Source organism: Meles meles, chromosome 21, assembly GCF_922984935.1.
Source record: "Meles meles chromosome 21, mMelMel3.1 paternal haplotype, whole genome shotgun sequence".
Classification (NCBI taxonomy): Eukaryota; Metazoa; Chordata; class Mammalia; order Carnivora; family Mustelidae; genus Meles; species Meles meles.
The window spans coordinates 7,714,007-7,733,863 of NC_060086.1; the positions used below are offsets into that span (position 1 = coordinate 7,714,007).

Sequence of the window (19,857 nt, forward strand, 5' to 3'; positions counted from 1 at the left end):
CGTGTTACTGTGGGAGCCTCTCCTAATGCAGAGATGGGTTTTGAGTCTCAAGCGAACATTAATCGTATACATACCTCTATATCCTTATTCTTTTTTCCTTTGTAACCAGAATTTAAAAGGGAAGATAACGTAAAAAGTGACCCCCACGCCAACAGCTCCTGGCAAATCTGCAGAAGCAGCCAATCCTCTCCTCGACCCCAGGGCGTAGGTCGGAACTGCCTCAGCTTTTAAATGCATGGAAGTGGCCCAGACCATTCCACCATGTCCCTGTATATACGGAACCTTGGAGGGAAGCTGGGAGGCCCAGGGAGGAAGAGAGCCTTGTCCCAGGTCACCCGGGGAGCATCCCAGGGCAGTGAGCACCTGCTTCCATCTAGTGTGAGACGGCTGGGCATGACAAGGCCAGGCTGCTGAACACCTTCCGTGCCAGGCCTCAGATCCTAGACGAGGGAGCTGTACACCCCCGAGAGAGTTTAGTTCAGGTGAAGGCTTCAAAGCCAGACACTCTCAGGCAAGAGAACAAGTCCGTCCTCGTCTTGAGACTGAGGCCAGTGGGGTGCTGGCTCCCAGCGTATTTCTGTACTGTTCTATCTCAGGCCAAGGAGAAACCCCCAAAGGGATTTCTGGGTTCTGCTATTGACTGCTCCCTGGAGCTCAGAGAGGTCAAGTGGTCAGCTCAGGTCACACAGCTTTTTAGAGGTAGACCTAAAAGGAGACTCCAGTCCTCTTACCTCAAGACCACCAGCCACGGCCAAGACGTGGAGAGAGTGGTCAATGGAAAGCACACTCTGGGAGCCCTAAGTAAGGGGAGGAGGATTCGGGAGGTGGATGCTGGTTGTCTCAGCTCCCTGGCACTAGGGCCTGCCCACAGGGAGACCAGGTTATAGGTGGGCCCAGCATTCAGCAAGCCCAACTCTATATGAGATGCTTCAGCCAGTCGGGGGACCCTGTGCCCTCCCAGTTTAGGCACACATGGGGACAGAAATAGTGAGGCAGAGAGGAAAGGGGGCTGTTTGAGGCCACACAGTTTGGAGCAAAGAAGTGAGATGCTGAGCCCAAGTCCCAGAAAAAGTGTGCAGGGTTTAAGGACTTAGAAGGAGGGCCCCTGCCTTGGCTCCACCTGTCCCTGGCATTGGAAGTGTCAAAGGGAAGCCTCGCTATTCAGTGAAGGGGGCAGAGAAGGTTCCTGAGCAAGGCCCTTAGAGGCGCTCTCTGGCCTCAACCTTTGACTCAAATGGCATCACAACATGGGCAGCCTAGGGTGACCCCAAGAAGAGGTGTCCGTGGCACTGCCTGACCTGTCCCGTCCCAGGCCTCCCCCCTTACCTGCCCCTGGAAAGAGCCGTGACCGCAAATGGAGGGAGGCAGTCAGGATAGGAAGGGGCATCTTGGCCTTTCTTCCAGGATGAAGCCAGAAGGCAGGAGGGATGCGTTTTCCTAAAATGATGCAGAAGCCCTGGGAAAGTGGTAGGCCTGAGGCAGGATCTGGCCTCCAACCGAATCTGTGGTTGCCTTCCCTTTTAAATGTACCAACACCTTCACCCCATCTATCCACTCTGCCTTGTTGAAACAGCTTTTCTCTCCTTTTCCCGTCTGGGCCTACCTCTCTCTATTCCCTGCCTGTCTGTCTGTTTCCTTCTGCCCCTCCCCTCTTTGTGTCTCTCTGTCTCTGTCTCTCTCTCTCTCTCCATCTCTCTCCCCAACATGGGCCTCTCTCCCCACGCTGCCAGCCCCTCTCCTTGGCCCACACTCTGGTTCTGCTTCCATCCGCTTCTTCCTGCATGCCCTCTGGAGGTTTTCTGTTGTTTAAAGAGTTAAGGAAAGCTTGGCTTATTGGAACCTGTGGGTTTAAAAAAAAAAAAAAAGGCAAACAGAACTGCTGGGCAGGAGCCCCCTCCCATCCCTGGGACTAGGCCAGAAGCCAGAGCGGCTACGCAGGTGCTGGTTCCCGAGGGGGAGCGCAGCTTAGAGTCACTGTCTCTCCCTCACTTCTGCATTCCCAATGCGGAGACCTTCTTTTCTTTTTTATTATTGCATTCCTGTCCCTGACCACTGAGAAGGTAGGTAACCCGGCTCAGCTGTGCGCCCGCTCGCTCCCATCTCCAGATAAGCCCTGCCACTCTGCTTGGTTTGAATGTGGTTTTCTCTCCCTTTCTCTCTCGATCTCGCTCTGGTTGGTTTTCTCCCCCTCTCCCTTTTCTTTCTTTATTTTAGTGACTACTCATTTGTAAACTTGCATTTTCTCCAAATGAGCTACAAAGCTGTGTTTCCTGGTTTGTCATTTGGTTTTCTTGACCACCCGCCCCTCCCCGCCCCCCCCCCCCGCAATTTCTCTGGTTCATTCTCCCCTCCCCCCTCCCGTCCACCTGCCCTGCTCCTTCTTCTTCCTCTCCCACCCCAGCCCCCTCCGCCCCCTCTCTTTCTCATTTTGTTGTCCGAATGCATTTCTGTGTGGTTAGCATTCCAAGTTCGTGTTCCCTTCCTGAACTGTATGCTGCGGTTGAGCCGATCTGATTTCTGTTGTCTGGAGTAGCTGCTAAGCCCCCCGCCCCTCACCCCTGCCAGCCCCTGGGGCCCATTTGGGCAGTAAGCAGTGGTGGAGACGCCTGTGCCAGGCCTCTTGGCCTCCAGATCCTGGAAGAAGTTCTGGCTGAGGCCGAGCCTGAGTAAAGAGCCCTGCCTGCCCCTCCCCTTCTCCCGGGCCTGCTGGGCTCCCAAGGGTCCTGTCCTGGTGGCAGGTGGAACTTTAGGGTGGGAGCTACAGACTCTGGGGCAGCAGCTGGCCTCAGGGCTGAACCTCCCAGCTCCATCTTTTGGGTGTAATGGTAGTTGAACTTCAGGGGGCAAGTGAGTTGGTACTGGACTTAGAGGGCCTACTTAGCAAAGTTTCTGTAGGGCAATTTGGGGAATGGAGGGAGACTCTCAGCTCACCCTCCCCCGCCTGGACCACTACGCACCCCAGACAGGGGCTCCTTCCACTCCCCCCACCCCAGCATCTTTCCGTCTTCTGAATTGGAGCTTCATGTGCAGAGAAGGAGTCAGAAAGGACAGTCAGTAGGGGCTAAGTTTCCCCCAAGGTGTTGGAGCAGAAGTGAGCCTAGGTCCTGAGACTTGCAGCTCCCAGCCCAGTGCTCATGCAGTCACATTGAGGGTGCACGTTAGGAGTAGGTCCTCAGGGGACCGACCTCCCCATCCCTGCTCTTTGAGCTGTTTCCTGTCCCATCTGGGAGTAGCCACAGAAGTCTGACATCCCAGCCCTTGTGAGGCTTTGGTGGGCCTCCATCCTCAGCTTGGGAAAGAGAAGGTCTGGCTCTTCATCCTCTCCTCCCCCCATGCTGGCCTCAAGGGCAGGTGGTGAGGAACTCCCCGACTCAGAACATTCCTCATCTGTGAGGGGGGTTGGGAGGGCCGACAGGAAGTTGTTCAGGGAGAGAGAGATTGCCTTTGGTCCCACAGGGAGACTCCATCCCAGCCTGATGGGAGGAGTAGAAGCCCCATCTTCCGGGAGGACCTGATGTGACCAGGGACCCAGAAACAGGATTGTCAAATGCTGAGTTAGGGGGTGTCATTGTGTGAGCCCTGGGGGGAGCAAGGGTAAAGCATCACAGATGCTCAGTGTTCTTGTCCTTAAAAATACCAGGATTGGGCTAGCGCACCATCTCTTGCATCTTTTCCATTGCCTTTCCCCTCAGATTTCTTCATAAGCAAAAGAGAAGAGAGCAGATAGCAAGGAGCAGAGAGGCTTCTGGAAGCCGGGCTCAAAGATAGGCAAGGTCCTGTGCGCTCATTTTTTCGTTCGTTTGCCCACACACTAAGCCAGCATTTGCTGAGCACACCTCCGTGCCTGGGTGTCCATGCCTGGTGAGGGGCAGGCTGACCGGGGTTGGGGGTCCCCACCTGCCAGGCTAGAGGACTGACAAAAAGGACTCAGAACAATTAGAGAGAAAAGCTGAACCGTGGATGGGAAGCTCGGCCCACGGCCTGCCCTAACACAGCCTGGCACAGTCCCTGTTGCAAGAAAGCGCAAGGGTCTGTGGGATCATAGAGGAAAGACCTGACTCAGGGTGAGGGTCAGCGGACGCTTCCTGGAGGAGGTGGTCTTGAGCTCAGGACCCATAGGCATTAGCCAGGCTTTGAGGGACTGGGGGATGAGGGCAGGGAAGGGGAAGAGGGGACCGGAGTCAGAAAGAGCAGGCTTCTGGAGTAGATGTTTGGAGGTCCCTGGCCACAACAGTCCTGTCCAGCTATGAAATCCCATGGTGTTTTGAACTTGGATCTTCCTCAGTTCCTGGGAAGAACGAGACCTGGCCAAGCTGAGGATGAGGCTCACCCTCCAACGGGATCATGGTGACCCTTTCTTCAAGAAGGGATGGGTGATAAGGGTGTGAGATGGACCCTAAGAATCTTCCCCCAGGGAAGGCACCATCTGCCACCCTGCCCAAAGGCACCTTCCTCCTGTCCTCCACCATGCTGTCATGTGGGGGTGCCCAGACTTCTAGCACTGGTCTGGCCCCGTGCATCTGTGAGGGGACTTTCAGTCACTAATGCTCTCTAAAGAACCCCTCAACCCCTATTCAGGCCCACCCAGCAAAGACCCCAATTATCCCCAATTTACCAATGGGGAAACTGAGGCCCCCAAGAGTTAGATTGCTTCCTTGAGGACTCACAGTAGACTCACATCAGGGCTGATTCCAGGGTGTTCCACTTTGCCAGTTACTGTCATCGGAAGCTATGGTATTGCCTTGGAGGAGGGGAGAGGGTTCGACTTCAAGGCACGCCAGGCAGGAAGCGTCCAGAGGAGCCCAGGACGCCTGGTGCAGAGGGTAGTAACATGATGGGGGGATGGGAGGTGGGGGGCATCCACCCAACCCGGACCATTTTTGTTCCTAACATTCCCACCACACTCCCAGCCCAACAGTGGGAAGGAGAGAGGACTCCCACGGTGTCTGTGGGAAGAAACATCAAGGCCTTCAGTCTGGCCTCTCTCCTGGAGTCAGGCCAGTCTCTCTCATCTGGCCTCTTTCCTGGAGTCAGAGGAGGAGGTGCTGATCCAGAGTCTAGGTAGGAGCCAGGGTTCACAGCCAGGCCCTGACCCCCAGTTTAATATTCTGCCTGCTTTCCTTGCTACGCCCCACCACCACCGCAGCAAGCAAGGGCTTCTTCAAGGCTGGGTCCAGTGTTTCCTGGGTATGTAAGGGTCACTATGCCTTGGCTCCCAGGGGTCCCACTCCCCCACCTAGGACTTGTTCACTTTATACTCTTGGACAACCCAGGAGATAGAAAGAACTTGGAAATTTGAAGAACCTGGAGATTTCTCTCTCATTTGCTTCCCCTGGAGGGAACAGAATGCTGTATGACAGAACCTAGTCCAGGGGGCTTGGGAGCCGTAGGCACAGGCCACCTGCTGAGGTGGAGGGGATATGTGTTGGGGAGCCAAGGGTCTCCTGGTGAGGTCTGGTGAGAATGGAACTGCCATCTCACCGGGGCCATAGTTAGTCAGCCCAGTTGCCATGTCTCCTAGCCTAGAACGAGGGATGAGCTGGTGATCAGGAGAGTTCGGGGTGCTCGGAGGGGCATCTCAGTACCCAGCGATATCCACTCTGCCCCAGAGGGAGACACCAGGCTCTCCCAGGAGGCCTTCATGGCCCATTTGACTCTGGACAGCTGCCGCACCTGCTGTGGCCAGTGTTCATTGGCTGCTTCAGCCGCCAATCATGAGCTGGCTATGCCTTTCTACCAATGGGAATGACTTCTTGTCTGCCTCCAAGCCCTGGCTGGATGGATGCTTGCAGAGAAAGGCCTTGGCACCACCCTGCCTCTTGCGGGAAGCGCCAGGGCCATGCCAAGGAAGCCATGCTCCTTCCAGTCTCTTGGCAGCAAGATGCCCTGAGGGATGGTAGTTGGTGTGTTCTCCCCTCCAAAGAGCCTGCCAAAAAAGCTTGGCCCAGACCCTGCCCCTCTTCTAGGATGACCTGGTTTGGCCCCTGACCCTTGTAAAGGCACTTATTCCTTCCTCAACAGAAGGCATTGAGGCCCTCCTAGAAGCCAAGTTCTGTGACCAAAACCGAGGTTACAGAGCTGAACCCAACCCAATAATCTGCCGGGGAGTGCTCAAAGTCAAGTTGGTGCTGGTGATTGGGGGTGGGGCAGGGGTGGGGGACAGACTTCTAAAACAGAGGATTGTAATCACCTATTACCAGAGGGAAACCCAAGGACAGGAGGAGGGGTCAGTTCTGTGAAGGGAAGAGGATGGAGGGGGTGGTCAGGGATGCACAGAATATTTTCTCCGGAAGGGACTTCAGGAAGCAAAGCCTAGCCCTGTCATTTTGTGAATGGGGAAACTGAGGCCCAGGACGGGGAGGTGCCGTAGGCAGGGTCACTCAGTGAGATAGTGGCAGGCTCTCAGACCCCTAGTGGCCAGCCAGGGACATTTCGATGGGACCAGGCTCCCTTTCTGGTTTTCCGAATCCCAACCCTTGTGTCCTAACTGCACTTTTGGAAAAACATTTGACATCTCTATCTGGCAGTCACCCCAGAGGTGCCTGCTCAGGCCCGAGGAGCCGGGCGCTGCCAGTCCTTCTCCTCTCGGCCTAGAATGGGGTGGTTGCGTTTTTTTTTCTCTCTCTCTCTCTATCTCTTGCATTTTTGTGAATCTAATGATGAACTTACGCTACCACACTTTTCCCTTCTCTTACACATCTTACCTACTAAAGGAGGAAGTACCACTTTGTTGGTAAGTGGACGTTAACCAAGAGGGACTTAAAAAAAAAAATCAGAACTTTAAAAAAAAAAAAAAGGAAAAGAAAAGAGAGAAACAGAAAGACAGTCGGGTGTTACTGACAGTTCCACAGGTCTCTGCAGGGCCGGAAAACAAAGAAAGAAAAATGTTAACCGAAAAAAATGTCAGTTCCCCAGGAGTTCAGACATTGTTTTTGATTTTGGTATCTAATGACATTTGTGGATTTTGGTTTTGTTTTGTTATTTTTATTTTTTTCTGTTTTTCCTCCCTTTCTTCGGTTCAGTTTTGAGTTCAGTTGTCCCGCCCCGCCCCCACCCCATCTGTGTGCCGTGTGCCCCCACCATCCCCTCACCCACCCCCACGCGCTGGGGGGCCTGGCCTGGGGGGGCTGGCCCTGGCCCGGCCTCCCGGTGCCCGCCCTCTCTCTACTCTCTGCCGGGATCGTCCGTCCCATCGGGGGGCCAATGCCAGCCCCCGTGCCCGTCCTGGAGCCCCCTCCGTTTCAGCCCCCCTCCCCCCACCGCTCCGTCCCTCTTGTGTTTTGCATGCCGAGAACCTTGCATGAGCTGCACTGTTGAGGCCAGAAGGTGGACACTCAGGAGAGGCAGAGGCAGGGCAGGCGCGGGGAACCGTTTGTGCGATGCTCCGGGACTGGCAGCCCCCGGCCTGGGCCCGGTGAAAGCCCCCTCTCCTTCTCTCCCCCCACCCCACCTGCCCGCTCTCTCGCCCTCGACATCGCTCCTTCTCTTGGTCTGTCCTCTCTGTCTCTCCTCTTTCCCTCTCTCTGCCCGCCTCCGTCTCTGCTCCCTGCTTCTCTGACTGCCCCCTGCTCTGGCTCTGTCTCCTCCGGCTCTCCCTCTCCCTCTCTCTGTCTCTCTCTCCGCTCTGGACTCTCTGCCTCCGGTTCTCTCTGTCTCTGCGGGCGTCTCTCTCGCCCCGTCTCCGTCTGTGCCTCCGTCCCCTCTCCACCCCCTCCGTGCCCTCTCTGCCTCTCTCCCCGTCAGAAGCCCAGCTCGCCCTCGCCCAGGGCCCGCGACCAGGCGGAGGCCGGCGCAGCTACGCCGCCCGCGCGGGGCAAGGAGAGCCCGAGCCCGCGCTCGGCGCCGTCGTCTCAGGGCAGAGGAGGCCGCGCGGCGGGCGGGGCGGCCAGGCGGCGGCGGCGGCGGCGGCGGAGGCGGCGCTCCCGGTCCTCGGCATCCGCGCCCCGCCGCAGGGGCCGCCGGCGCGCCCGGCCTGCGCCGCCCCGGGGCTCGTCGCGCTCGCTCAGCAGGGCCCGCTCCAGCAGCGACTCCGGCGGCGGCGGCGGCGGGGGCGCCCCGGGTCCCGGGCCCGAGCCCGGCTCCGAGCGAGGCCACGGCGCGCACGGGAAACGGTGAGCGGTCCGGCCCCCCAACCCCCGGCCCGCACGCGGCTTCCCTCCCCGCCCTGAGCCCTGCCCCGCCCCCACGGAACACCTGCCCTCACCCGCCCCCTCCATCCCCGTGGAACGCCCTTCCCCGCACTGACTCCCCTCCCTCCGCACGGAGCAGTCCCCGCACCCAGCCCCGCCCCCCCCCCCCGCCCACTAACCCCTCTCCCGGCACCGACCCTCCCCCCCCCCGCCCACTGACCCCTCTCCCCGCACTGACCACTCTCCCTTCTCAATAAGCTCTCTCCCTTCCTTGATCTCTAATCCCCCCAACCATGGAGCACCCTTCCCCACCCGATGGTCTCTCTCCCCGTCACTTGATCATTCCCCTTCCCCAGTCACCAAGTTCCCCCCTCCCTGATCGCCCTCTCCCCGCCCTGGAGCTCTTCCTTCCCCACACCGATCACTCTCCTCCCCAACAGAGTCCCAACCACCCCCCTCCCGTGATTCTCCTCCCATCAGGGAGCACTCTCCTCACACTGATCACCCTCCCTGACACCACGGAACACTCTCTAACACATTTATGTCACTACCCCACGCCCACCCGCAGTCCTTTTCCCCCCTCTGGGAATCTAGTCCCGCTCCACGAACTCATGCTCCACTTCCCCCTCGGTAACCCTTCTCATCCACATCTCCTTCTCTATAGAACTCCGTCCCTACCGAATCCCTTTCCCCTCAATGACCCCCTTGGTCCCTAGCTGAGCCCCCTCCCTGTCACCCGCACCCTTTTAAATCCCTCTCGGCCACCCCGCCCCCGCCCAGCCCACTGTCTCTCTAGCTGAGTCCCTGTCGCTCTGACTCTCCACCAGGGCCAAGGAGCGGCCCCCGCGCGCCCGGCCGGCCAGCAACTCCCCGTCCCCGGGCGCGCACGGCAGGCACGGCGGCCCGGAGGGGAAGAGCTCGTCGCGCAGCCCGGGCCCCCACCCGCGCTCGTGGAGCTCCAGCCGCTCGCCCTCCAAATCCCGCTCGCGCTCCGCGGAGAAGAGGACCCGCAGCCCCAGCCGCTCGCCGTCGCCTAAGAAAACCCTGGGCCGGTAAGTGCGGGGCCCCGGGTCACGCCGGGCGCAGGGGTGGCGACGGGGTCGGGCCCGGGCGGCCGGGCCGGGCCGCGTCGCTCACCTCGGCCGCACCCGCAGGGACAAGGACGGCGAGGGCCGCGCGAGGCACGCCGAGGCCGAGGCCGCCCGCGCGCGGCGCCGCTCCCGCAGCTACTCGCCCATCCGCAAGCGGCGCCGGGACTCGCCCAGCTTCATGGAGCCGCGGCGCATCACCAGGTGCGGAGGGGCCGGAGGGGCCGGGGCGGGACGCACTGAGCCCGGTGCAGGGAGGAGAGGTGGGGTTCGGGGGAAGGAAGAGGGCCTGGTGAGGGCTAGAGGCCCCTGTAGGAGGAGAGAGACTAGAACTGGAGATGCTGGGGAGGGCGGGACGCCCAGGCAGCGGTCTGAAGGCGCACGGTGGGGAGGGGGCTGTGTACTTGGGTCTGAGTGGGGCAGCAGCAGGCGTGCAGTTGAGCTCCGGAAGATTCCAGCCGTCCCTCCTGGAGCCGCTCCCTCTCTCCGTCCTCCCCACGTCCATTTCCCGGCAATGATGTTTCCTTTTCTCCTTCATCTCAAGGTCCAGCCTGCCGAGTGGCCTGTGGCCAGCCTGGGGGCCGGGTGGACCCCCTCCCCACAGGCTGCAGGGGAGATGCCCATGTGAGCTGATCTGGCTCTGTTCAGCTGTCATCTGTCTGCCTCTCCTTTTGTCACTAACCTCACTGCTCACCTCCCAGCGGCCCCCCCCCAGGAATTCAGAGGAGGGGGCACCAGCATCCTGCTCTCTGGGGCAGCTGTGGGAGGGCCTGTCCCTTCCGCTCTCCCCTCCCCCACCCCAGTCCAATGGGGCCCTGGGGAGTGTGTGGCAGATAGGGCAGAAGCCGCAGCAGAGAGCTCCTCCGCCAGAATGCCACAGTGTGGGCCTAAGTCTCCCTGTGAAATTATGGTCTGTGTTTGTGGAAATTACTCTGATAGCCCTAGAGCCCTGTATTGGGGTCCAGGGCTACAGGCAAAATTCTGAGCCCAGCTCTGCCACAGACCTTGCTGGGCAGCCTTGGGAGACGGGTGTGCCTCTCTGGCTCTGGGTGTCCGTGTCTGACAAACGAGCCCCTGCAAGTCCTTGGTGATGTAGATGGCTCAGGGAGGAGAGGGCATCACCTCCTACGCTCAGCCCAGAGCTAGAGGCCAGATGACCAGGCTTGGGACGCCCCCAAACAGGCCATGCGCCCCACCTGTTTGCAGAGAGCCCTAGCCGGCTGGAGTCCTGCACCCTCCACCTGGCACCCCCCTCCGCCCCTCTCCCAGGCTGCCTCCTCCTCCCACTAACTACACCTGTTTTCTTCCTCAGAATTAACCCCACGCCATGGGGCACTGTTGCCCCCTTAACCACTCTCTTTTCTCTTCTCTGGGTCACAGCCTCCTGGCTTCAAACTAACTCCGGGCCGGTGGGAGGTAGCTGAGTGAGAAGGGGCCAGTGGGACTGGGTGGGGCTGTGGCCATGGGCAGCACCGGCCAGGGCTTTCCTCCTTGTCCCCTTGAAGTGACCTGTCAAACCCAAACCCTCAATTCTGTGGGGACCAGAGAAGCAGACCTGGGCCATACCCACAACTCTTTCCATGCCCAGAAACCGCTTAGCTTGGTTGATGTGAGGTGTCTCTATATTTTTTAAAGATTTTGTTTATTTATTTGACAGACAGAGAGCACAAGTAGGCAGAGAGGCAGGCAGAGAGAGAGGAGGAAGCAGGCTCCCTGCTGAGCAGATCCCAGGACCCTGGGATCATGACCTGAGCTGAAGGCAGAGGCTTTACCCCACTGAGCTACCCAGGCGCCCTGGGGTGTCTATATTTAAAAGTTGAATTTACTCAACAAATATTTATCAAGCACCGTCTTGGGCCAAACAGAGACTTGGTCCCCTTTCTCTGAAGACAAGTGAGGAAAAACAAAACGACGAAACTGTCCAATCCCTTTGGGGCAGGGGGCACTCCAAGGCCAGAGCTCAGGGGAAACTGAGGCAGGGAAGCCCTGGCCACTGCTGGGAAAGGGCTCGGGGTCTGAGTGAGGGCCCAAGAAAGAGCTCAGGACAGAGCTCAGGGACTTGAATGGCCTGTAATCAGCTTTTTCCCTCCCGGCAGTGCCCGAAAGCGTCCCATCCCCTACTACCGGCCCAGCCCCTCGTCCTCCTCCAGCTGCCTGAGCAGCGACTACTCAAGCCGGAGCCCCAGCCACAGCCCCAGCCCAGGCCACAGCCACGGAAGCTACAGCAGCCGCAGCCGTGGGACCCGCAGCCGTGGGACCCGCAGCCGCACACGCAGCCCCTCCCGGACCCCCAGTCCCAGCTACCACAGCCGGAGCAGCTCAGAGAGTGGGGGCTTCTGAGCCCAGACAGATCCAGCTTGGTGTCCCCTGGCATAGGGAAAGGCAAGGGGTCAGGCCCCAGGACCTGTGAGGGGGCCTGCACCCCTCTGCTACAAAGAGGTCCCCAGGCCAGGGAAGACCTTGAGGGTGGGCGCCCCGCAGAGGAGGAGGAGCTGGGTTCTGCTGCTTCTAGAGGGTCCCCGCCCCCACCTCCTGCCTGCCCACCGTGTCCAGGGAACAAAGAGCCGTTGCGAACACAGGGATCACCCTGTCCCCCTTCCTGCTTGATGCCAGCTCGCCAGGCTGGGGACAGCTCAGTGGCCCCAGGGACACCTCGGAAGGTGCCAGACCTGGGAGCCTCCCCTACCCTCTCCACGGCGCCCTCGGATCCTCTCTACCAATGGGCAGACAAGGCGGTGGGAAGGCAAGCAGGATCTAAGTTAGACAGAAGGAAGAATGGCCTAACCTTCGGTGCATCACCACCCAGACTGGGATGCTGCTTCCTTCTGGACCGGTTGCAGGATCCTGGCGGAGAGCTGGAGGCCGCTCCACAGCCTCCCACAGCCCCTCCCCTGGCCCAGGAGTCCCCAGACCCAGCGGGTGGGCCGGAGCCGGGGAGCTCACTCTTGGTCTCACCTCTCCTCTCCAGGCCAGGCTTTCCCCTTCAGCCCTCACCCCATGCCCTGGGCCAGGCCTTCTGCATGACAAGAGGGGGACATTCAGACCACACTGCATCTAAAGGGGCTCCTTTGGGTCTGAAGGTGAAGGAGAGGAGGGGTAGATAGAGGAAGAGCCTGTGAGGAGCAGGAGTGGGCAATGCAGGCCGATGACCGAGCAAGGCCTGGTGTCCCAGCGTGCCCTGTGTCCGGGACACGGGCCAGATGGCAGCACAGGATCACCGGCATAAGATAACATGCACTTCAGGGCCTGCCCAAGGAGCACTTCCTTCTCGGGTTTGGTGGGGAGGTGGACAGTGGAGGCTACCCAGAGAAGGGTGCTACAGACCTTTGAAGAAAGGGTAAGATCTAGACTGAGGGCCGTGGCCTGGGCATCGATGGGGAAGCAGTGCCCCCCCCCCCCCAGCCCTCTGCTGCTGCTCCCAGCCCATTCCTCCTGGGGCCCTCAGGGATCTCACAAAGTCTTCCTTGGCCCAACAGGGCACCTGCCCTGGGCTCCCATGGGGGGAGGGGTCTGGGGTCTGGTCCGGGTTCCCCCTCTCTCTATTCCCCCCTCCCTCTTTCTCCGCGGTGCGGATAAAAATTGGACTCTAATAAAACACTTGGTGCCCGGATGGCAGGTGGTGAGACCCGGCCTCTGTGGATTTGGGCACCTGGGGCCGTGGGGAGGGCATAGGGGCCTGGGGTCCTTCCCTCCAAGAAGTGGGAGGGGCGCAGACTCCACCCCAGAGAGACCTGGAACCAATGAGCCAGAAGCTCAGAGCAGGAGCAGAACATGCAGCTTAGTGGGGAGGAAAACAGGGACCCAGGAAGACTTTCCTTTCAGCCTGGAGACTCTGGGGGCTTTGCACATCCCCACTTCCCTTAACTGCCACGCCCCACTTAGCTTCCTCTCCCTTCACTGTCTTTGACTCCAATACACCCATGTCTGGCTGACTGGCCTCCTTGTGCTCTCCATGCATGACCTCTCCACCGGGGAGCTCATGGCTCAAGACCTAGCTCAGCTGCCTCCTACTCCAAGGAGCCTTCCCGGTCCCCGGCTGCAGGCTGCAGGGTACACTCTCATGTCTGGGTCCCTCCAGCTCTTTCGGGTCTGTACCTGCTTTTAGGGTCCCAAGCTCTTGTTCAGCTTACTTGGGGGCATGTCCATCTCTCCCTAAATCCGTGTTTCTGGAGCCCTGGCCATGCCTTCTTGGCCTCTGCATCCCCCAAAACAGGCACCCTGGAGATGTCTGTCAAATGAGTAAACAAGTGAACTGGGGAGCCAGGGAGTGAGCCGGTCCAGAAACCTCGGGGGGCGGGGGGGGGGGGGGGGGGGGGACCAAAGGCAAGGTGTGGTGGTGGCAGATAGACACTAGAGGACGACAGAGAGGCAGAAAATTGCCTGTCTGTGGCTGGCCAGGAATGGCACCGAGCAGGCGGGAAGAGAGCGAGCCAGGGGCAGAGGGTCTATGTCAGCCTGGAAACCCAGAGCTTCTACCCTCAACGCCCATCCTGGCTACTTGGGGAAGCGCTGTCCAATCCCCGGGGAAGAATGGGGACAGTACGAAGCCCCTGCCTTCCCACCGACTGAGGGTTCAGCCTGAACTCTGTCCTATACCTTGGGGAAAGGGAAAAATACCTCCGGGAAGGCAAGCAGGAAAACAGGAAACTCCAATTCTGCATCTGGTAGCTGGGGGTGGGGGTGGAGGGGTGTCTGCACGGGGGAAACTTCCCAGGATGTGGGCCTTTGGGCCTCCTCGTGTCTCTGCAGATGGGGCCTCAGGGACCCCTCTGTCCTTCCCCTTCCCAAACACACGGCAGCCGGGAGTCAGGCTGGGCAGGGCTTCTGGTGTCCTGTCAGATATCTTCTCTTCTCCTTAACTGGTTTCCTGCAGCCCCAGACCCAGGGTAGCACGTTAGTGCGCTCGCCCAGTTTGGGAGAGTTTGCGTCTCCCATCTCCTGCCTCTCTGAGATGCTCTCGGAAGCCCCCTGGCCTCCCACCGGCCAGTAAGTGAATATGCTGCTGGCATATTCAGCAAACCAGCCCCACCACCAGGCACTTGCCCTTCCTTCTCCAGGCCCCTCTTCACTCAAGGACACCCAAGACACGGGAGCGCTCCAGCCATAGAGCCTCCCACCCCCACAGCCACCGCAGGGGAGGCCAGGTCCTCCCTCACCGCCTCCCACCACTCAACACACACACACACCCCCTCCCCCTCCCGCAGGATTAGGTGGCAGGGCGGACAGACCGGGGTGGGGGCAGTGAGGGCGAGTGGAAGAAAAACTGTTGATTCACTATGCTGGAAGGAGCCTTCGAGAACATCCAGTCCAATGGTCTCATTGTACAGATGAAGAAAATGAGTCACGGGAGCCGGCTGCTGGCCAAGGTCACAGAGCCAGAGACATGCGGGTCCCCAGACTCTCCAGCTAGACAGATTGTTTCTGCTAGACATCAGAGCGGGAGGGGCCAGACAATGGATCACCAGCCCTCCCCACATGGCCCTTCCTGGGCCCCCCTTCAGTGGTGAGGGGGTGAGGTGACTGACACCCAAGGCTAGCAGAAGCCTAGGGGATAGGCAGGTTAGAGAGGGACTCCCAGAGAGGCAGTGTCTAGATGCTTCCAGAAAGACCTGGTGCCCCCACCCCCATGTGCTCTAATTACTGTTGCCCACATTTTTAATTCCCAGTAAGCCCAGTGACTGGTGCAATCCATCAGCTGTCAGGTCTCTCCAGGGAGCTCGGGCAGCTGCCTGAAGACTCTCGAGCTTTCTCTGAGGCTGAGCCAGGGAGGGAGGGGCTGGCTCAGCTGCAGTTGGCAAAGGCCTGTCAAAGGTGTGGCCACTGTGGCCAAGGCCTAGGCCTCAGTGCCAGGCAAGGAGGCCGGGAGGCTGGTCTCAGGCTGGGGCGGAGTACCACAGACTCTGGGGCTGCGGGGGGTTAGGGGAAGGCCCCCTCTGATTAAGGAATCCCAGACCCGAGCTTGCCTCCCCCCACCCCTGCCCCTGTGGCTCCTGGGAAATCCATGGGGGGTGGAGTTGTCCTCTTAATCCCAGAAAAACTAGCCCTGGCAGCTCAGTGCCCAGAATGATGGAGTGGAAGATTGTCAAAGAACACGCCGGCAGGTGGGCCAGTGGGGGCTGACATTCAGCCCTCGCTCCTCTTGCCCTGTGCCCAGGGAACCTGGCTGCGACCTCTGGAAAGGGCGCCTGGTCAGGGCTGGAAGGGACTCCAGAGAGGCTGGCCCAACCTTCCCCGCCCCTTGGCTGCACACCTCCCCCAGGGTCCACCAGCCCACGGCCCATAGCCCTCCCGGGACTGCTTAGGAAGTCTCTCCCCTGCTCACAGAGAGTCAAGACACTTAAGTTCCAATCCCTCAACCCCCCTCACCAACTTTGTGACCTTGGGGCAGGTCCAGCTCAGTCTTCTCATCTCAGAAATGGGACTTGCCACAAAGTGCATACAACTGTATACAATTCTTACTAGTCTAAGTCTCAGTATGCAAAATTAAAGGCCCTCTTTCATTAATAACGATGAACACCTACTCAGCACCAAGCGTTTCCCACACCTTATTGCATTTGAGACCCACCACAACCCTAAACGATGGGTGTGTCCTTACCACCCACGTTTCGCAGATGGGGACAGCAGGCTCATGGAGGTCACCAGGCCGGTGAATAGCAGCACCCAAGTTCAAGTCCAGCCTGTCTGACCCCAAAATCCAGTTTTTCCTGCAATCCTGCCCCCTCTTGCCACCGCTCAGAGCCAGCCATGTCCCCTCCCTTGTGAAGAACAGATCCACTGAAGATGGATATGAAGTCTCAGTCCTGCCTCCCCCACCCACCATGGGCAAGGGTGCCGGGAGCTAGGTCCTGGTTGGCACAACTTCCTGGCTGGGGCAGCAGGAATGGACCCTCCCTGCCCTGGCTTCAGGCAAGATGCAGGGCGCTACTAAAGGGAGCCTCTGTCTACAAAGTGTTGGCAGGTAAGGCAACCTGGCCGCCCCCACCCATAGCATGGCTAGGCCTGGCAGGACCACACTTGAAAGCATCCATGACCACACCTGACAGCTCCTGTAGGGTGGGGCTCCTGGACTCCAGTCTGGGCCAAGGTGGGCAAGCAGAGGCAGATGAGGGCCCTCCCTAGCTCCTGACCTCACCTCGACTTTATAGAGCTGGGAATGGGTGGGGCTTGAAGGGCCAAGGAGCCAAGCTTGCTGAAGTTGAGACCCTTGTTGGAGGGGAAGGGGGGTGGTTAGCCAGTAGCAGCCAAAGGAGACCTACTGGACCCATGACCCGATCCAGCAAGGGAGGTGGAACAGAAATGGGGTCGGGCCGGCATCCAGGAGCTCCCTCGTGAAGAGAAAGCAGACACAGAGAAGGCATGAGATTTGCTGCTATCCCCAGCTCATCAAAGCGAGCGGCTGGAGTCTGGGTTCTGGTTTCTCAGGTGTCCTGGGCAGGGCAAGGCCCCCAGTAAAACTGGTGGGGGTTCAGCCTCGGCCCAGCCCTGGAAACGGGGCAGCAAGCAGAGTGGGCCTCAGAAAGAGGAAGTGGAGGACCCCATGGTGGGAGTCCTGCGAGGGTGAGCGCCATGGGCACCAGACAGGCAGGAGGATTGCCCTGCCAGTGTCTTACAGGAGACAGGGCACCAGTCACTGTATCTCTGTGAACTCGTTTCCTCATCTTAAAAAGAGGTATAACAGGGTGTAAATCAGGAGAAGGACGACTGGAGGGGGCTCATGCCTGTGAAGGCAGGAGAGAGGGAAAGTCAGAGACAGCCTAGGTGCAGCACCCTCTCTGAGGTGGGAGATGGGGGCCCGGATCCCATCAGTGGTCAGACAGGAGGTGGGGGGGTCAAGGGACAGGCCTCAGGCTCCAAGCAAGTTTGAGAGAACTGTGCTGGAGCTCTCCCCGCCTTGGTCCCTTGCAAATCATAAACAAAAGGGCTTTTGAGATCATAATCTGCAAAAAGGGAAACTAAGGTCTAGAGAAAGAAGGGGCCTTGCCCCAAATCACAGTAAGTCAACAGCAAAGCCCAGCCTAGATTCAAGGTTACTGCCTTTCAAGTCCCCTGTCCAGGGCTCCTCAAGGAACAGTAGAGACATGGTGGGATTTGACAACCACCTTCCTCTTGATCCCCTCTCAGCACCGGGTTTCTGACCTGGGTCACTGCCTCTACAACAGGGATACTTAAACACTCTCCTTCTGCTGCCCCCACACCTTTTAATTGCAGATAGATAACATAACAATAGTGAACAATTACCAGGTTCTAGGCCCGGACTAAAGTCATTACTTGTACTAAGTTGCTGAATCCTCACATCAACCCAATGATGTAAGCATTTTTATTACTATCGTCATCATCATGTCCGTTCTCTAGATGGGGAAACCGAGGCCCAGAGTCTAACTTGCGTAGGTTCATCCCATTAGTGGCAGAACAGGATGTGAAGCCAGACAGTCTGGCTCCAGAGCCCACACTCTTATCTGCGACGCCAGGCTGGTTTTTAAGACACTATTTCATGGACGCCTGGTGGTTCAAATCCTGTCTCTGCCACTTCTAGATCCATGTGGTCTCGGACAAGGAGCCCAGCCCCTCTGGGCTTTGTGCTCCGGGACCAAAGGATGGGACTGTCCACCGGCTTTAGCGTCCGGGCCCGCCAGTGTCCAGCAGTAGGCAGTGCACCAAGACCGGTGCTCCAGTCATTTGTTTTTTTGAACAAGAGAAGGTTCCAGATGTGGGCAGGGCCTTCCTTGGCCCGCCCCCGCCCCGTGTGCAGGGGGAGGAATGCAGGGGGAGGGGCTGCCCCCAGCCGGTCATTGCCTTTAATAGAGACCTGAAACACCGCCTGCTAAAAATACCCGGCTGGAGTCGCATAAAAGCGCTGCGGGTCCGACGCCCCACACTTCTCCAAGCCTCAGCCAGAAGCGCGGAGCCAAGCCAGCATGACCGAGCGCCGAGTGCCCTTCTCGCTCCTGCGGAGCCCCAGCTGGGACCCTTTCCGCGACTGGTACCCGGCCCACAGCCGCCTCTTCGACCAGGCCTTCGGGCTGCCCCGGCTGCCCGAGGAGTGGGCGCAGTGGTTCGGCCACAGCGGTTGGCCGGGCTACGTGCGCCCGCTGCCCCCGGCTGCGGTCGAGGGCCCCGCAGCGGTGGCCGCGCCCGCCTACAGCCGCGCGCTCAGCCGGCAGCTCAGCAGCGGCGTCTCGGAGATCCGGCAGACGGCCGACCGCTGGCGCGTGTCCCTGGACGTCAACCACTTCGCCCCCGAAGAGCTGACGGTCAAGACGAAGGACGGCGTGGTGGAGATCACCGGTGAGCCCCCGGCCCTGCGGGGACCCGGCTGGCGGGGCGGGAAGGGGGCAGGGAGACTCCACCAGGGACCCGGAAGACTTGGGACTCTGTGCCCCCGGGGCTGCGGCCCCGACTCTGGACTCTAGAAGGGGGGGGGGGGGGAGGCTGCGGGTGGTTCTTCAGGGCCCCTCTGGCCTGAAAAAACACTATGGAGGGAAGAAATCCACCTTCTAGCGCAGAACCCCTCCGAGCCCCGCCCCCAAATGACCAGGTCTCCCTGGGGCCACCCACAGGCCCGGGCGAAGAGCCCATTGTCCCCTGGCGCTGTTCCTTTTCCCTGTCCCCAAAACCGGGTCGCGCAGGGGGCGTGTGCGCTTCTTTGCGGCGCTAGGATCCCCACCCACCCTCCAAAGAACTGAACCCAACTTTACAGAAGCTTCTGAGGGGTCCTGAGACAGTCCGACCACCCATGGGGGCGTGTGTGGATTTGGGTGGGGCCCTTCCCGGCAGCTTCTGACCCATCCCTCTCTCCCCAGGCAAGCACGAAGAGAGGCAGGACGAGCATGGCTACATCTCCCGGTGTTTCACTCGAAAATACACGTAAGTCTTGGCCCCAGATCCGCGGGGACCTGAGGAGGGATGCAGGGGGGAGGGGGCAGTGAGGCCCAGGTGTGTAACTCTTGTCCTCCCTCTCTGCCTGTCTAGGCTGCCCCCTGGTGTGGACCCCACGCTGGTCTCCTCCTCCCTGTCCCCTGAGGGCACGCTCACCGTGGAGGCCCCGCTGCCCAAGCCAGCCACCCAGTCTGCAGAAATCACTATTCCTGTCACCTTCGAGGCACGTGCCCAGATTGGGGGCCCAGAAGCTGGAAAGTCGGAGCAGCCTGGAGCCAAGTAAAGGCCTTACTTAGCCCTGCTGTCCACACCCCCACTTCAGTAGCCGTCACTGACCATCCCTACCCGCCAATCTGTATGCTTTTTTGATACGTCTATCTTCTGTTTTTCTCAAATAAAAGTTCGAAGGGACTGCCCACTACTGTCTCCGATTCTGTGTCGAGGCCCGGGGGTTGGTGCCACTTGCTGGTTCACACGCGGATCACATGTGCAGAAGGCCTGCCGTGTGCCAAGCCCCGTGCTGGGCCCTGTGGGTACAGTGGGTTTCAGCACGGGCATACCCCAGTCCTCCAACCCTGAGTCCAGTAAGAGAGAAGTAATGATTGGAACCAGCACTGAGGGGAGAAACCAGGAGAGGCAACTGGTCCAGCCTTGAGCACTCAGGGACACCTAGGTTGGAGTCAGGTGCAGGGGGACAGAGCAGGGCCCCGGAGGGGAGCTTCTTAGAAGCTAGAGTCCCTTGCTCACTTCATTGAGACTTTGCT

General features: G+C 59.5%; 2 protein-coding genes across 5 annotated transcripts in view; both read left to right on the forward strand.

Annotated features, from left to right (window-relative positions):
* The window catches only part of SRRM3 (serine/arginine repetitive matrix 3), a 55,027-nt gene extending 42,200 nt beyond the window's left edge, over nucleotides 1-12,827 (forward strand). Inside the window, exons 12-17 of one of the 4 annotated variants that reach the window (XM_045994005.1) lie at nucleotides 6,714-6,733; nucleotides 7,744-8,111; nucleotides 8,957-9,181; nucleotides 9,284-9,421; nucleotides 9,762-9,841; nucleotides 11,314-11,508. In XM_045994005.1, the coding sequence (XP_045849961.1) occupies nucleotides 6,714-6,733; nucleotides 7,744-8,111; nucleotides 8,957-9,181; nucleotides 9,284-9,421; nucleotides 9,762-9,841; nucleotides 11,314-11,375 (893 nt within the window). In that variant the 3' untranslated portion in view covers nucleotides 11,376-11,508. Of the gene's footprint in view, nucleotides 1-6,713; nucleotides 6,734-7,743; nucleotides 8,112-8,956; nucleotides 9,182-9,283; nucleotides 9,422-9,761; nucleotides 9,842-11,313 lie in introns of all 4 variants that reach the window. The other 3 variants (XM_045994002.1, XM_045994004.1, XM_045994003.1) reach the window with 3 other exon arrangements.
* A 5,200-nt stretch (nucleotides 12,828-18,027) lies between these two features.
* On the forward strand, nucleotides 18,028-19,511 carry HSPB1 (heat shock protein family B (small) member 1). Its single transcript, XM_045993546.1, has 3 exons — nucleotides 18,028-18,502; nucleotides 19,018-19,081; nucleotides 19,187-19,511. Exons 1-3 carry the CDS (start codon nucleotides 18,133-18,135, stop codon nucleotides 19,374-19,376), a joined length of 624 nt encoding a protein of 207 aa, XP_045849502.1. The 5' UTR covers nucleotides 18,028-18,132; the 3' UTR covers nucleotides 19,377-19,511.
* The last annotated feature ends 346 nt before the right edge of the window (nucleotides 19,512-19,857 follow it).

Excerpts from the sequence above, each read along its gene's own strand:
- HSPB1 (XM_045993546.1), top strand. The coding sequence starts at position 18,133 with ATGACCGAGCGCCGAGTGCCCTTCTCGCTCCTGCGGAGCCCCAGCTGG. Across the intron at positions 18,503-19,017 it reads CGGCGTGGTGGAGATCACCG|GCAAGCACGAAGAGAGGCAG; the intron begins GTGAGCCCCCGG and ends CTCTCTCCCCAG. Across the intron at positions 19,082-19,186 it reads TGTTTCACTCGAAAATACAC|GCTGCCCCCTGGTGTGGACC; the intron begins GTAAGTCTTGGC and ends CTGCCTGTCTAG.